Here is a 13894-nt window from a genome sequence, read left to right on the forward strand (position 1 = left end):
TCTCAATAGGCTCTGAGCCTCCAATGCTTCTTTGCATCATATTCCTATATTTGTTTGTATAACTGACTTGAATATCCAAGATAGCAATTGGAAATGGTCTTGGAAATTTGTGTTGATTGCAGCATCAGAGATGTAGTTGTTGAGTCAGATAGCAAATTCATAGTTGATACTCTGACCCATTTATGAGTCACAGGCTGCTTGTGGAAGAGGTTCTCCAGCTTGCCTTGTGTTTTTAGAACTTCCAGCTTGCAATTTGTGCCAAAAAATGGCAATTCGGTAGCGCATACTGTTGTCAGTTTCGTTCAAATTTAAAAATAATACATATGATCGCGATAAAATTAGAAAATTTAATATTTTATTTTTTTTTCCAGGTAATATTTTATTTGCAATTAAATAAAAAATTTACTATATAATGGATGAAAATTATTTGATGATATTTCCAGGCTGTAATATGGGAAAAAGAAGTCATACATTAGTTACTGCATGAATTTCACACCGGACCTTTACCTTTGTCTGTAAATCGTGGAATGACCAAAAAGCCCTTATCTCTGCTTCTCCTTCATTGGGCTCGCTTTTTCGCACCAACTTTCTTCTTCTTCCTCTGTAAAACCTAAAATTCATTTGCTTAATTCTCTTTCTGCAGTTCTAAATCCTTTTATCTATGCACTCTACTGTATAAAAGGGGTTTCCAATTTTCTCCTAATTAAGAGGTCAGAGTGAAAACGGGAACAAATTTATTTTTATTTTCATGTTCATTTTCAATAAATCTCAATTCTATATGTATTGGTTGAATTCGAATTCTACTAATCATTGCATATATTCCAAAAACTTTTTGGTTGGGTTCCGTTAAACCCATTTGTGTAATGTTATCTGCTTTTATTTGAAGGCGAAACCTTTTTGTGAATATATATATTTTATGTTGGGTTCCTTGAGACCTGCAAGATGGCATCAAGTTTGCACCAATGGGAATCGGACCCTCTGTTCTCAGCAGCTGAAGTGGTTCAGGATTCTGCAGACAGGTTAGATTCGAGAATTGTTTGAAGTACTTTTCGTTGTTTTCCTCCAAAGAATGAAAATGTTGCCTTTGGTTTTGCGTACTTGATGAAGAGCAGCAAACAACATTTCTTTTTTATTATTTTGTAAAATGTTATTTAATGAATTGGTTTCTGGGTTTTTGTTGAAATTGTGTTTTATGATGAAAGATTGGTTGGTGTTTCTTTACCTGCCTATTGTAGCTTTTTCTTTTCTTTTTTTTTCACTATATTTTTATCTATTATTTTTATCTGTTGGGACAAATGGTTCTCTTTGGGTTTATGTAGTCTTGGAGCTTGAGCTTACATTGATGTTTCTGCATACTTGTGTGTGAGTTTGTATTTCAGTAGCTTAATATGATAGTAAGCGACTCAATTCAACTAAGTGTGGATCTCAAACTGGTTGGGTTAACTATATCTATATGGATCGTTTTCCACCATTTCACCTGGTTTAGGGCTACTGTTTCAGAAAGATCTTGCTTTGACGAATTTTCCTCATGTCATCCGGGGTCTATCCCACTTCTTACCTTCTATAGGCTACATCTTTCACATGCTCAACCTTTTATATTGATGCATATTCCCAGTCTATATCAAACTTTTTCTCTTCTACTTTTCCTCAATAGATCCTACTTTCACCTTCTTGCAAATGTATTTATTCCTTGTGCATCCATTCTTTTATTTTCAAGTATCTATCTTTGGATTCTCTCTCTTTCTTTCCCTCACCTTGCTAATATTGTGTTTCTGGTGTTTTTCACCATCCAACATTTCTGTCACATATGGTAGCTGGTCAAGTCATACTCTTATATGACTTTCCCTTCAAATTAGTTGGTTAATATGAGTGTAAGCAGTAAAGATTAAATAGCAATATTTATGTTAATCATGCAAGATATGATATTGTTCATGATTTTTACATTTATTTTAAAGCAATTGCACTTGAAGCAATTCTAAATGGCAAGACATCATATCAGATCTTGAATTTCCTTCGCCTTTTTCGGTAGGTTGTAGAAGTACTTTTGCTGGGTTATTGAAATGGTACTTTGTTTAGAACTAGGAAGATGAGAAATAGTGTTAACTTTGTTCGTAATCTTATTATGTATGGTGTTGAATGATTTTGGCCCTTATATTTGGGATACTTGATACATTTTTTAATCATTTTAACTTCAAGATCGTTAATAATTTTTAGGATGGATTCGCTTTTTCGCCTCCTCTTGCATGACCAAAATCTTGTTCAAGGTGACCATCCCGACCCAAGGCTGCTTATGTCAATAGAAAATCACAAGCGAGATCTTGCAACCATACTTGAAACTGCAAAATGGCAGGTATTTGTCAATGTTGACACTAGAATATTAGTTTTACTCTTCTAGTTGGCTGATCTGGTTGTTTTCTGATCAGTTGGAAGATTTTGAAAGAGCTGTCAACTCATCAGCTATGCAAGACAAATCTCGATCTAAGGAAGATGTTATTTCTAGGCATTGTCAGTTTATTAGAGCCATTAGGGAGCAAATAAATCACGTCGAGACAAGTGTGGATGGCCCATCTATGGGAGATTCCATGAAAAATTCTGAATGGATTAATTTAAATGAACAAGATAGAGATGGGTTAGCTTTATTTCTTATTGGAGGAAATACCACTGAACATTCAAATCATCATGACATGGAAGATAGTAGCATTTTGAGAAGATTCCTTGATCGGACTTCATCATCTAGTTTAAAAGATGATGAAATTGTTGAGCACGGTAACATAGAATTCAAGAATTTAAAAATGAACGGAGATGTACATGCAGACCATCACTCTGTAAAGGAAAAATACCTAAGAAAGATGGATTCTCCTTTCCCTACAAGATTAAGCTCAGATATGCAAGAGATCTCTTGTAACAGGCAAGACGATACTGGCAATTGGGACCTGGAAGCAAATGATGCCACATCTAAAAGTGTTTTCTGCGAAAAGAAATTTAGGGCGTTCCAGGGCAGAATGAACTTTAGATTCTTGAACAATCTGTGGGCTATGAGCGGGAGCAGGGTCACTAAGAGCTATATAAAGAGATTGAAAGATGGGGAAGAACAAAGGCAATCCACGAGATACACTGATGTTAGCGCTTCTGCACAGGTATTTGGATAATCTATATTATAATAAAAGAGCTGCATGTATTGGTAGCCAGAATAAATCAGGCAATGATGCTTTACCATCTGATATATAAGAGAAGTAGATTCTAATCAGCTTGCTTCTCTGACAGGGTCAATGTGTGGGACCACGGTTAGGATATAGAAGTAGCAGCTTGGAAGGATTATTCTCTAGAGTTCGAGCAAATCTAATGGTCCTGTTTAGCAGCCTGGGAGCAAGATATCAAATATTTCCCTTTCATCTTCCAATTAATCGACACACAATTCAAATGATATTCACGATAATCTTTGCACTCATATTTTTGGGTAAGTAAATCACCCTTGCATTCGTTGTTCTATTAATTTTCTTATCTCCTATTACCATTTGTGGTGATGCCTATGCATTTGATGTTAAATTTAAAGTGTTTACTACATTAACTGGAAAATGATGATCTTTCTATCTTTATCAATTCAATATTACCTGTACTGGAGCCCCTAAAATTTGAGTTTGTCTTGGATAGTGTGCATGAAATGTTTGTCACTAGATCTTATAAATGTCAGGCTGTGTTTATTATAAATACTAAAACTCATCATCCAATCATTGTTTCAAGAACAGTACCCTGATGTGAGTCAATTTTCAGTTCAGCTCTGGTATAATGGGGAAAGAGAGCATAATTTTAACACTTAAAGATTGAGGGACATAAATGGTATAAGTGTCTAAGAACAGGGCAATTAGAACATTGGCCACCTTTCTACAGGTGGGTCCTTTGGGCCCTACATAATATAGTAATAACTTTTCCGTTTGAAATCTTCTTGATTTCTTTTAACCAATTTAGATTTTTTTTAATGACTTTTAAATAGCATGACGGATGGGCTTCTTTAATATGTTTTTAAAAATAATTACTAAATTAGAGAGTTTATTTTGAATCCTTTTTTTTTCTTTTTGAGAGGCTACAAGATCTATAATTGTTTAGGTTAGAAATGAAACAAAGTATTTCATAAATAAATTAAACAAAAGAAATTGTTGTATGAATTTTATTGAGAAAAGAAGCTAATTGAAGGAATATGAAACTATGAAATTGAGGAGTTGATATGTTTTATTTAAGAAATTAAAGATTATATAAATTTGTAAAATTTGACATAATTAATAGTGGATTTGCCTATATTATAGTATTTAAGTAATGAATTTTGACATTAAAATATCATAAATAAAATCTTTAGTTAATTATATGAATATGCTTTATAGTCAATTTCTTTTATTTATCTATCCCTTTTGAGTATCAATGAGGGATTTGCAAATTGTTAAGTTCATACTTCCATCCACTCTCATACGAAAATTTTTAAAAGCAAAAGAGATTGTTAGACTTTGAAACTTTCACTTCTTATAATGATAAAAACTTAGAAAATTGTAGATGGAGAGAGTTGAACATAAAACTTACCGCTTCCCACACTTTTTCAAGATATATAAAAATTAAAAATCAAATCAGATCCAATTGATAAGTATTTTTTTATATATTTAGATGAATTGTCTATTCTATTGTACATTTATTATTATTGCTATTGGTAAAGTTAATTAGACCTGCACAACATGCAATTTGCAAGCTTGTATATGATCTATGCGCTCTTCGCCTTACTTGTTATTAGTTAAGTTGCTTGACTATGGACTCTGTTAACAATTTGGAAGATCTATTTAAATTTATGGAACTCCTGAGGTCTCTTACTACTTTTGTCTTTCTTGTGTGCTGGAAAACATATGCCTTTTTGTCAATGAGTTTATTGGTTATTAGAGAGAGAGAGAGAGAGAGAGAGAGAGAGAGAGAGAGAGAGAGGAAAAAAAAAAGGAAAAAGGAAGAAAAAAAATGAACTGCTTTATCCCTTTTCTTTTCTTGCTTCTCTGTCATATCTGTTCCTGCAATGTCTCAACAACCTTGCATTATTCAAGCTTGCCTGCTGCAGCCTCAATTGGCCATTGGATAATACTTGTGACGTTCGTATAGCATGATTTTATTTATTACTGGATTCTATCTTGAAATAAAATTATTAATGATCAATCTACTTAGCTAAAAGTTGTCTGATGACAAAATGCTCCTGCCATTTTACTTGCAGATGTTGGATTTGCTTTATAACTCAATAATCAATGTCGAAAAAGAGTTGATTCTGTATGTTTAATTTTGGAGGATAATAGAAGAATTTTTTAGTGTCACCTCCCGACTCCTGAGCATTGGATACTCACCTCCTGAGTCTTATATCATGTTAAATGACACTTATTTTGCAGGTATACTGGTGTCCCGGATTGCTTGAAACTGGAAATTTGCTGTAAGTTCTGCAAATTATTCATGGAGATGAAGCATCAACCGCTGGAAAAAAACAATTAAATGTACGAACTCTCCACATCGAGATTTTGCTTGGGAGCTTAACCATATTCACTCCAGTTGAAAATTTTAATGAACTGAGTAAATAATTCCATGGTCTTGTAATATTCTCACTACTAATGAAAATATTTAAATTGTAAGATGTATTTAAATATATGGAAAAACTTTATTATGTTGTTCTCCCCTTGACAGTAGCATCTTGGCATACTTTGTAGCAGAAATGTTTTTCACTTTTAAAATCGAGATTATGAGTATGTAGGATTCCTGGGGTTTTAATATATATATATTAAATTGAAATAAAATTAAAACTAGAATTAAAATCAAATTGAAATAAAGTTGAATTTAGAATCAAAATTTGAGTTGAAAATAGTTAGAATCGAACTGAGATTTTAGTTTTAGGTTTAACAGAATTTCAATTATGATTAAAAAATGAAAAAAAAAAAAAAAACAGATATCAGTTCTTTCTAAGAATCGAAATTGCACACCCCAAAACTCCTATTTTCGTCATTCTTTTGCGGGAAATGTTACCGAAATTTCAGTAATATTATGACACTAAAAACTCGTTCCACAATAACAAAGAATTGAACTTTCTAGCTCACAATCAGGTCAGGAATAATTTAACAGATGCACATGTCTAACTGTTACTATTAATTGTTGGAGTTATCTGAGGAGAACTCTTAGATGAGTAATCTATTTCGTCACCTTCCTATTTATGAAAAATATATGAAAAGGAATTTCTTTGCTAAGGGCAATATAAATCCCAGAAGATCTGGTTTGTATTGAGGCTGTCTTCCACAAATTTTAACTGCTGAAATGGCATATATCTAAAACTATAATCGAGTAAGATTTTTCTGTATTAAACGTAATATGGTACAATAAAAAGTAGTCTACACTAGAGAGGAAAAGAAAAGAAAAAGACGCAGAATCAATGAGTGAAGCACCTGGTGAGGAGTTCATTTCACATTCACCATATGAGAGGAGAGTTGAGATGAGTAGCTTGGATAAGTTAAATATGATGGGAAGTGTTGCGAATTTCCCAGCAAAATACATATGTCCTCTTTGATACTTGAAATTTGTAAATCAAGACAAGGGCAACTGTACAAGTCATTTTTATCCCTGCTGCAATGTCAAGTGACCATACAAGAATGCCATGGCAAGTTTTACCAATGATGAATAAGTGCTTCCAATCGATCTTCACTTATTAAAAGTAGAGCTAGAGATGCTTCAATGTTCTGAAAGAAGAATACTGCTTGTTCAACTCCTGAAAACACAAATGGTTTTCAATTAATGAGAGGAGGTGAAAACGCACCATAATCTGCTGCCATACTCCCACAGATTCCTTTTTTTATTTTTTTGTTTTGGGGGGGGCGGGGGGGGGGGGGGGGGGGGGGGGCGGTGGGGGGTTAGGGTATGAATTCTAATTGATTCATTTTGTAATAAAAACATGGCAACTAATTTGTAATAGTACTAAGAAAGGAAAGGTTATTGCTGGAAAAATCCATATTTTCCACATCATGGAGACTGCTCGCCAAGTTCATGTCCTTAATTAATTAATTTATTTATTTTTGATACATTATAAGAACATCTTCAAAAAATACACGTGCAAGAGGCAACCACCACCTCTAGTCCCTAACCATCCTCCCTTGGATGCCCCTTCATGGTAATGCAAGACATAATGATGCAAAATTTACCAACAAAAAGCCTCTCATTGTGACTTGTCAATCTCTCGGAATCTCCTATCCCATTCTTGGGCCTCAACATCTTGCTCAATTATGTCCCTGTCAGTACTATAGACAATGCGCTCCTTCCCTATCACTGTCTTTTGGGCCATATCCCGAGCACTCAGAAGCTGAACAAGAAATACAGTGAAGTAATTATCCCTTCACGAAGTTTATTTAAACAAACCATTTTTTCTTCCATTAAAAGAAACGTGACACGCTAAAATAATAGCAAGCGCACCCAGAAATATAAAATAACATCTTGACAAGCCATAATTATAGATAACTACTGTATAATAAGCACAACTTGAACACAAGCTCCTTCAAGAATATGATGAAAGTAAAAGACACCACCACAAGCGGCAATAACTTCCAAGGATAACATGAATATCCATAACCAAAATATTCACAAGAAAATTTTCTTAGTTACATAATTATGCAGAGACTACACTCACCATATATCCTTTCCTCCCCTCACCCCACCAACAGTTGAATGAATTTTTTTTAATATACTAAGTTAACTACCATTCAACCATTTTTATGAGATACAAAAACCTGAATGTGCATATTACATAGGCATGCCAGAAAAGCTGAAATGCAGACCATGTTTTCATATAAAAGAGATAAAAGAGGGATTGAAAAGGTTTTTGATATCCAAAACCAGTTCTTTGCTCTTTATAGATTGCTTGGGGTTTTATATGCAAAACTGTAGTGTTGGGACTAAGCCTTTCAAGTGCTGCTAATCCCCCGAAAAGATGGGCAAAAGATGCTAAAAGAGGTTAAAGGAATTAAAAGAGGGGAAGGAATGCAAAACTTTCAGGAGGATCTCCTCATCTTTGTCAGAAAGGAGGCACCCAGCTTTTCATTGTGCATGATGTGTGGTAAGATGAAGAGATCATTCTTCATAAACCAGCAGACAAATTGTGCACCAAAGGATTCTTATTGTTGGGTCATGTAACAAGGATGATTATTTATCCTCTCCAACTAGTTGGTAATGACAAGTTATTAAAAAATAAGCCTTAGGGTAATTACAAGTTTTATTATTTAGAATAATAACTTCGCATAACTACCCAATGGCAAAGCATAACCTTTAAGTCTGTCACATTATTTACAATCAACAAAAGGGCAAGCACAATTTAGAATAAGCATTAAAATGTGACACCTTCTGTTTTAGTGAAGGATCAGGAAGTTCAAGCGTTCGAGCAACTTGTTCCCTTGCTTGATTTCTTTTCTCTATATCAGCATTCCTCTTGCGAACGAGGAACCAGCGGATCAAAGGAATAGCAAAGAAAGAACCAGCATATATCTGAAAATTTAGTCATTGTAGTCATGATATCACATCAGACCAAACCATAAAAGAACTAAAAATTACTGAGAACATCAAAAACACCTAAAGTTTCACTCTTATTGCTACAGCATAAATGCCTGGCACAAGCAAGTTTATAAATCAATACAAGAGTATAGTTCCCAAGGAACTGCACAATCAGTTAGCAGTAAGCCTAAAGAACTTAAATTGCGTTAGGGGAAAAAAAAAACTTAAAATCATTTACTGACTTTTCAGAATCAAGATAATAAGTTTAAAATCTTAAATAATATTCAACTGCATCTCATATAAAGATAATGAATAATAGAGACATTAGGGCTTAATAGAGAAATTCGTAAGAAACCAATCCATAAGTGCTCATGGATTAAGATAAATTGATAGATACCTTAATGTACCCAGACACTTTTTTGTCACTCTACATTGGTCAAAAGATTCATAAATTTTAACCTGAACTTACAAAAAATGAGGAGAGGCAAAGTGATTGTTGTACTTTTAAAAGGAAAAACTCATACAACAATATTGGCAAATATGATGTCATTTATTCAGTGGGAAAGTGAAACATGAAACTACACCTGAAGTAGAGGAAATATGCCAGAAACAAATTTAATTAATCCACTTGGTGTAACAGCAATATCCCTTCAAAACCAGATAGAGGTGGAGATATCATATATATGAAAGGTAAAACATCAAAGCAAGAATCAATCTCAAGAGAATCATACTTTAACATGGCTCCCAGAATAATGACTCCAAACAGGTTAGCCCCACCCAATCCAATGACCATTGCTTTCTCTGATGCACCAGTCTTACTGCAAAATAAAAACTACTTGGATCATTGGGCTCTACTTCAGAGCAATTTTACTAATTTAGAGACATAACCAAGCAAATAAAGAACCTGAATTGCCATTTTTTCTCCCTGAAAAACTTCTCAATCCCAACCCAATCCGCCCATCTCCTGCCTACATATTCCTTTCTCCTACTTCTCTGAGAAGAAGCTGTACGCTGAAGTGTAGGAAATCGGTACAGAATATTTCCCTACACAATAACAATTTGGCTAAATCTGTAAGTAGAATCTTTGCATCTGAGATACCTCAATGGATTAAACACACACACACACACACACACACACACACCATCATTTCATGGTGACACTGACACACTCTTATAACACAGATGTCAATGATATACAACAGAAAAAATAGAAGTTTTATTTGTCAGGTTCATGAAATGCAAACATGAAAAATTGGAAGAACGTACTTGGCATCTTTGTTTAATTACATCACTTTTCATACCTCTTCATCAATTTCTGGCTGACCATCAAATCGTAGAAGAACTGGTAAAATATATGACTCATCATTCTGAAACCAAGCAGGAAAAATAAGGTCATATAAAACAGCTGTAGAAAGCAAAAGCAATCATGCAGGATCAAAATTAATTGAGTGAATCTTCAAAAGATCCATAAGAAGTTCAGTACAGATTATAAGCTCAAGTAATAATATCATACATATGTCCATGCATCAGAATCAAAATTAAATAAGGATAGGTAACATTCTAGGCATAAATACAACAGATTTATTTCAATACAATTCTGCTTGCATATGCACAAGGGTGGGGGAAACCTAATCAGGAACACACATCCACATACAAAAAAGAAATAACACCAGCCTCTCAAAAGTTATTAGCTTGGCGCCTTTTCATATTGATAGTGACTAACAGTCCAGATTGACCACTTGATGAGTACTTGTGGTTTTCTAAAAGCCAATAAACGGAACTAGTTATTGAATTCATAATAGGAAAACTTATTGATTTGCATAATTCATATGATATTAAAATGCAGGGAAACATAAATGTGTAGGAGGAGTGGAGAGGGAGTTATTTTTACTGGCTCTTCAAAAGATAAGCACCTAATTTCCTACCAATAATAAGCTAGACCTGTATTAATTTGAGAGAATAAAAACTGTAAACTGGTTTTATATGACAACCGAAAACAACAAACTAAAGAGTCAAGACAAGCTAGATAATATTTAAAGAAACAGGGAAAAAGAGTACTGTAATTTGCTCAGTAGTCTGTATATCAAGATATGGTGCAAGTTCTTCAGCTGTGACGACACCACCATTGGATGAAATATATTGTCCAATCTGCAAATGTATCTCAAAGAAAATGATTAAAAAGTACTACACATGGGTAATTGAGATAATGTAGCAGTCTGAATGACAACGAAAATAACAATCCTAAGATCACAGTTTAAACAACAATTTTTCAAATAAATGTTACTACCAGGATCTCATCAGCCACGAGTTATAAATAACAATATCCCTTCAAAAGTGTGCTTTTGTGAATGATGAAACCTACAATTGCTACTATGATACTCATCTTCATCCACATCAACTTTTTTTTGCTGCCAATCAGTCTGACTATCTGCTGGACAACTTGGTGAAAAATGAATGACAGTAAATTATGAGTCAACACCTAATGTAAATCAAAACCTATAAGCTGACTTTATAGATCTGGATAAAACCCAGTATGCCAAAAATCATTAAGTTATCCAATTAAAATGATTCACAAGATTAAAATAACCTTTAGAAATTTGGGTAAAATCCCAAGATGGTCAAATTAGTAAGCATAATATTTAACAAGTCTATGAAATAGAACACAAAACCCAAAAGATAAACTACAAAAAACAAAGAGAAGAAAGGTGGTGGGGTCAAAAAAAATTTAGTGAAAGAGAAAGTCAACGCCTAACAGCAAGTGAAGCAAAAGGTACAACCAATGAGCTGAAATGAAATGTTTAAAGCTACGGACCACTGAATTCAGTGCTGAAGTATTACCAACTTCCACCTCTCTTCTTCAATTCCTTGGTTAGGATCACCATCCCCAAACACAAATGAGAAGACCTAAAAAGTAATATAAATAGTTAATTTTCTTTAGAGAAAAAAATAGCCAGTAGAAAGAATTGCACATTATTCAGATTTGTAGCTTACAGATTCAATGAAGTTCATCTTTCCATCATCATCTCTTTGTACTTGTCGCCTCCTATAGTAATATGGATCCCAGTACCTGAAGGAAAAAAAATTGCTTAAAATTTCTCTTAATTTCACTTTGTCAATAGTTGGAAGCTGGAGACTTACATACAGGAGAGCAAGAATGATATCCCAATGTTACTTGAATGACAGGATAAAATTTCAGAAAGTTCACAAAGTTTTCAACATTCACTTGATGACGCAAACATGCATCTGAAAATTCTCAGTCAACCACAATTAATATTTATGTTATCTCCAAAGAAATGCTTATGAACTACATAACTCTAGAAAGAATAAGCATACCTAACCAAATGCAGAAAAATTCTAAAATCACATAATAGTGAGTGTGACTGGCTCAAACATGTAAAGCATGCAGGCAAATACTATATATGATATACATGCAATCCAATGCAGTCAGCACTAATTAACATCAATTTATGATTTCTAATAATCTGGAAAACCAGTAAGAATTATGTCAGTCCAAAGAATATACCAAAATAGATCAGTAGGACTAAAGTAAAAGGTGAATCCTGAGTCATACGATCTGCCTCCACGTCTTCCACGATGGTCTTCTTCACTGTTACCAAGAATTTTATTGTCACTACTTTCTTCATCACAAAGAGTTTTGAATAATAACAAAGCAATCTTTTATATTACTTCAGATATAGGGCAAAGAGTATTGCAATTCAAGAGCCAGGATTGTTACCTTCTACTTGAAAGGAGAGCGATTATAGTCGTATAAACAATAACTATTGAAGCAATTAGTGCTGTTCCAAAGGATACCCTAATAAGATATTCAGCAGTGGCCTGTTATGCATAGAGAGTAAAATGCTATGGTTAAACACATGATTTAAAATTAGTCTAGGATTCAAATTCAAAGATAATAAAACAGTATTTACTACCTTCGCCTTATCAAACAACGGTTCAACTTTCATCCTAAATGACTTTGCTGTAAGCTTTGAGCGGTAATCTTTAGGAAAAACGTAAAGCACATCACCTTCATCTGAAACCTGTTAGACCATCTTGAAAACAATTGCATTCATGAAATCAAAAACTTCAAAGAGCCAAAAAAACAGAAGGGACAGATAAAGAATAAGTTCTTCTGGAACTCTATGAATTCCAACAGATAAAATTGATTTATTAGCTATCAAATCATATTAAATAAATCTAAGGAACGAGAGAGAATAAGCGTTAATTTTGTTCCAGCACTTTTTTTTATTTTTTTTTTGCTCTACTGTTAGAAATGCATACCCCGGTATCCCTAAAACCCTAAAACACAACCAAGGAAATCAATGATTCTCCAAGATTATTGAATGGCTGCTTTTGTGCATTCAAAACGAATAAAATCTAACATATGGGATATGGCTACATTAGAAAAAGCACCGCACACAAACCTCAATACCTCAGCTATCTTTAAGCTAGAATTAGCATCTTCTGCTAATTTAATGAAAAGTTAGCAAAAACTACAGTATTGAGGTAAAGAACCAAAATTTTTATGATATCATTGCTTCAAGTGAGACTATTCTGAAACACTGCGTTTTTGCTCAAGTTGAATTTTCTTTTCCAATTGCCAATTTGCAGAAGAGCAGGAAGAAAAAACAAAAATGAAAGAAAGAAATTTAACTGAAGTATGAAATGGATACCTCTAGAAAGCCATCGGTATCAGCAGCAACAGCCTGGAGAGCCTTTTGAGCTTGATTCAAGTTAAGTCCAGCCCTGCTAGCCACATCCCCTATCGTAACCCTCCCTCCACAAGCATCAACAGCTTCCATCGTTCGCTTCCTGACATCAGCCGGCAATTTATCGCTCTCCACGACACCTCCGGGCCTAATTCCGGCGGGTACATCAATGCTCGCCCTGACGAAGGCCGCAGAAACCCTAGAGTTGGCAAATTTGAAAGGAATTCTGGAGGAATGAAGTGGTTGAATATTAGTAAAAGAATCGGGAGGTTTAAGGCGAAATGAGGGTTTTGAAATGACCATTGGATGAGAATGTAGGATGCGAGATTTTGCGGACACAGTGAAGCAGGTGGACATCGAAGCCATTTTGAATTTGTTATGGTTCTGTTCTAGCAAAATTTGAAAGGCTTTGCCAATTCTGAGACGAAGCTGTTATAGCAGCACAACTGCATAAAACTGCTGAGTGGCTTAGGAATTAGCATTGTAGATTTTTTTTTTTTTTCTTTTTTAACACGTTCTAAGATAATATTTTTTAATAAATTAAAAGATAATCAATAAGTTAATCTCCAAATATGCCATGTCAAAAATTATAAATCTTTATAATTTTAAAAATTAATTTAATTCTTAAACCAATAAAATGTCTTTGTAACGAC

At 34.0% G+C, this 13894-nt stretch overlaps 2 protein-coding genes across 6 annotated transcripts; one reads left to right on the forward strand and one right to left on the reverse strand.

The window, feature by feature from the left end:
- The first annotated feature begins 584 nt into the window (after positions 1-584).
- LOC131178593 (uncharacterized) lies at positions 585-5674 on the forward strand. Of its 2 annotated transcripts, XM_058143632.1 has the most exons (6): positions 589-710; positions 887-1019; positions 2215-2350; positions 2424-3137; positions 3265-3457; positions 5406-5674. In XM_058143632.1, the coding sequence occupies exons 2-6, from the start codon at positions 943-945 to the stop codon at positions 5429-5431; spliced, it is 1146 nt and encodes a 381-aa protein (XP_057999615.1). In that variant the 5' UTR covers positions 589-710; positions 887-942; the 3' UTR covers positions 5432-5674. The 2 variants fall into 2 exon arrangements, with proteins under 2 accessions (XP_057999614.1, XP_057999615.1); XM_058143631.1 differs by having other exon boundaries at positions 585-1019.
- Positions 5675-6447: 773 nt separating this feature from the next.
- On the reverse strand, positions 6448-13657 carry LOC131169245 (uncharacterized protein At5g03900, chloroplastic-like). Of its 4 annotated transcripts, none has more exons than XM_058143634.1 (14): positions 13206-13655; positions 12465-12572; positions 12269-12369; positions 12056-12139; positions 11524-11599; positions 11371-11436; positions 10591-10680; positions 9834-9899; positions 9437-9576; positions 9264-9350; positions 9117-9180; positions 8383-8526; positions 7194-7351; positions 6448-6763 (listed from the first exon to the last, which is right to left on the reverse strand). In XM_058143634.1, the coding sequence occupies exons 1-13, from the start codon at positions 13605-13607 to the stop codon at positions 7208-7210; spliced, it is 1572 nt and encodes a 523-aa protein (XP_057999617.1). In that variant the 5' UTR covers positions 13608-13655; the 3' UTR covers positions 6448-6763; positions 7194-7207. The 4 variants fall into 4 exon arrangements, 3 of the variants coding, with proteins under 3 accessions (XP_057999617.1, XP_057999618.1, XP_057999616.1); XM_058143635.1 differs by lacking the exon at positions 6448-6763 and having other exon boundaries at positions 7006-7351; positions 13206-13467; positions 13542-13656; XM_058143633.1 differs by lacking the exon at positions 6448-6763 and having other exon boundaries at positions 7006-7351; positions 13206-13657.
- Between the last annotated feature and the right edge of the window lie 237 nt (positions 13658-13894).

This window comes from Hevea brasiliensis, chromosome 3 (assembly GCF_030052815.1).
Source record: "Hevea brasiliensis isolate MT/VB/25A 57/8 chromosome 3, ASM3005281v1, whole genome shotgun sequence".
NCBI lineage: Eukaryota > Viridiplantae > Streptophyta > Magnoliopsida > Malpighiales > Euphorbiaceae > Hevea > Hevea brasiliensis.

What these genes read in the sequence shown, in the direction of transcription:
- LOC131178593 (XM_058143631.1), top strand. Translation starts at nt 943, where the DNA reads ATGGCATCAAGTTTGCACCAATGGGAATCGGACCCTCTGTTCTCAGCA. An exon ending in TTGAAACTGCAAAATGGCAG is followed by an intron (nt 2,351 to 2,423) that starts GTATTTGTCAAT and finishes TTTTCTGATCAG; the next exon opens with TTGGAAGATTTTGAAAGAGC. An exon ending in CTTTGCACTCATATTTTTGG is followed by an intron (nt 3,458 to 5,405) that starts GTAAGTAAATCA and finishes CTTATTTTGCAG; the next exon opens with GTATACTGGTGTCCCGGATT.
- LOC131169245 (XM_058143634.1), bottom strand. Translation starts at nt 13,607, where the DNA reads ATGGCTTCGATGTCCACCTGCTTCACTGTGTCCGCAAAATCTCGCATC. An exon ending in AGCCAGAAATTGATGAAGAG is followed by an intron (nt 9,577 to 9,833) that starts GTATGAAAAGTG and finishes GTTATTGTGTAG; the next exon opens with GGAAATATTCTGTACCGATT. An exon ending in ATCCTTCACTAAAACAGAAG is followed by an intron (nt 7,352 to 8,382) that starts GTGTCACATTTT and finishes TTTCTTGTTCAG; the next exon opens with CTTCTGAGTGCTCGGGATAT.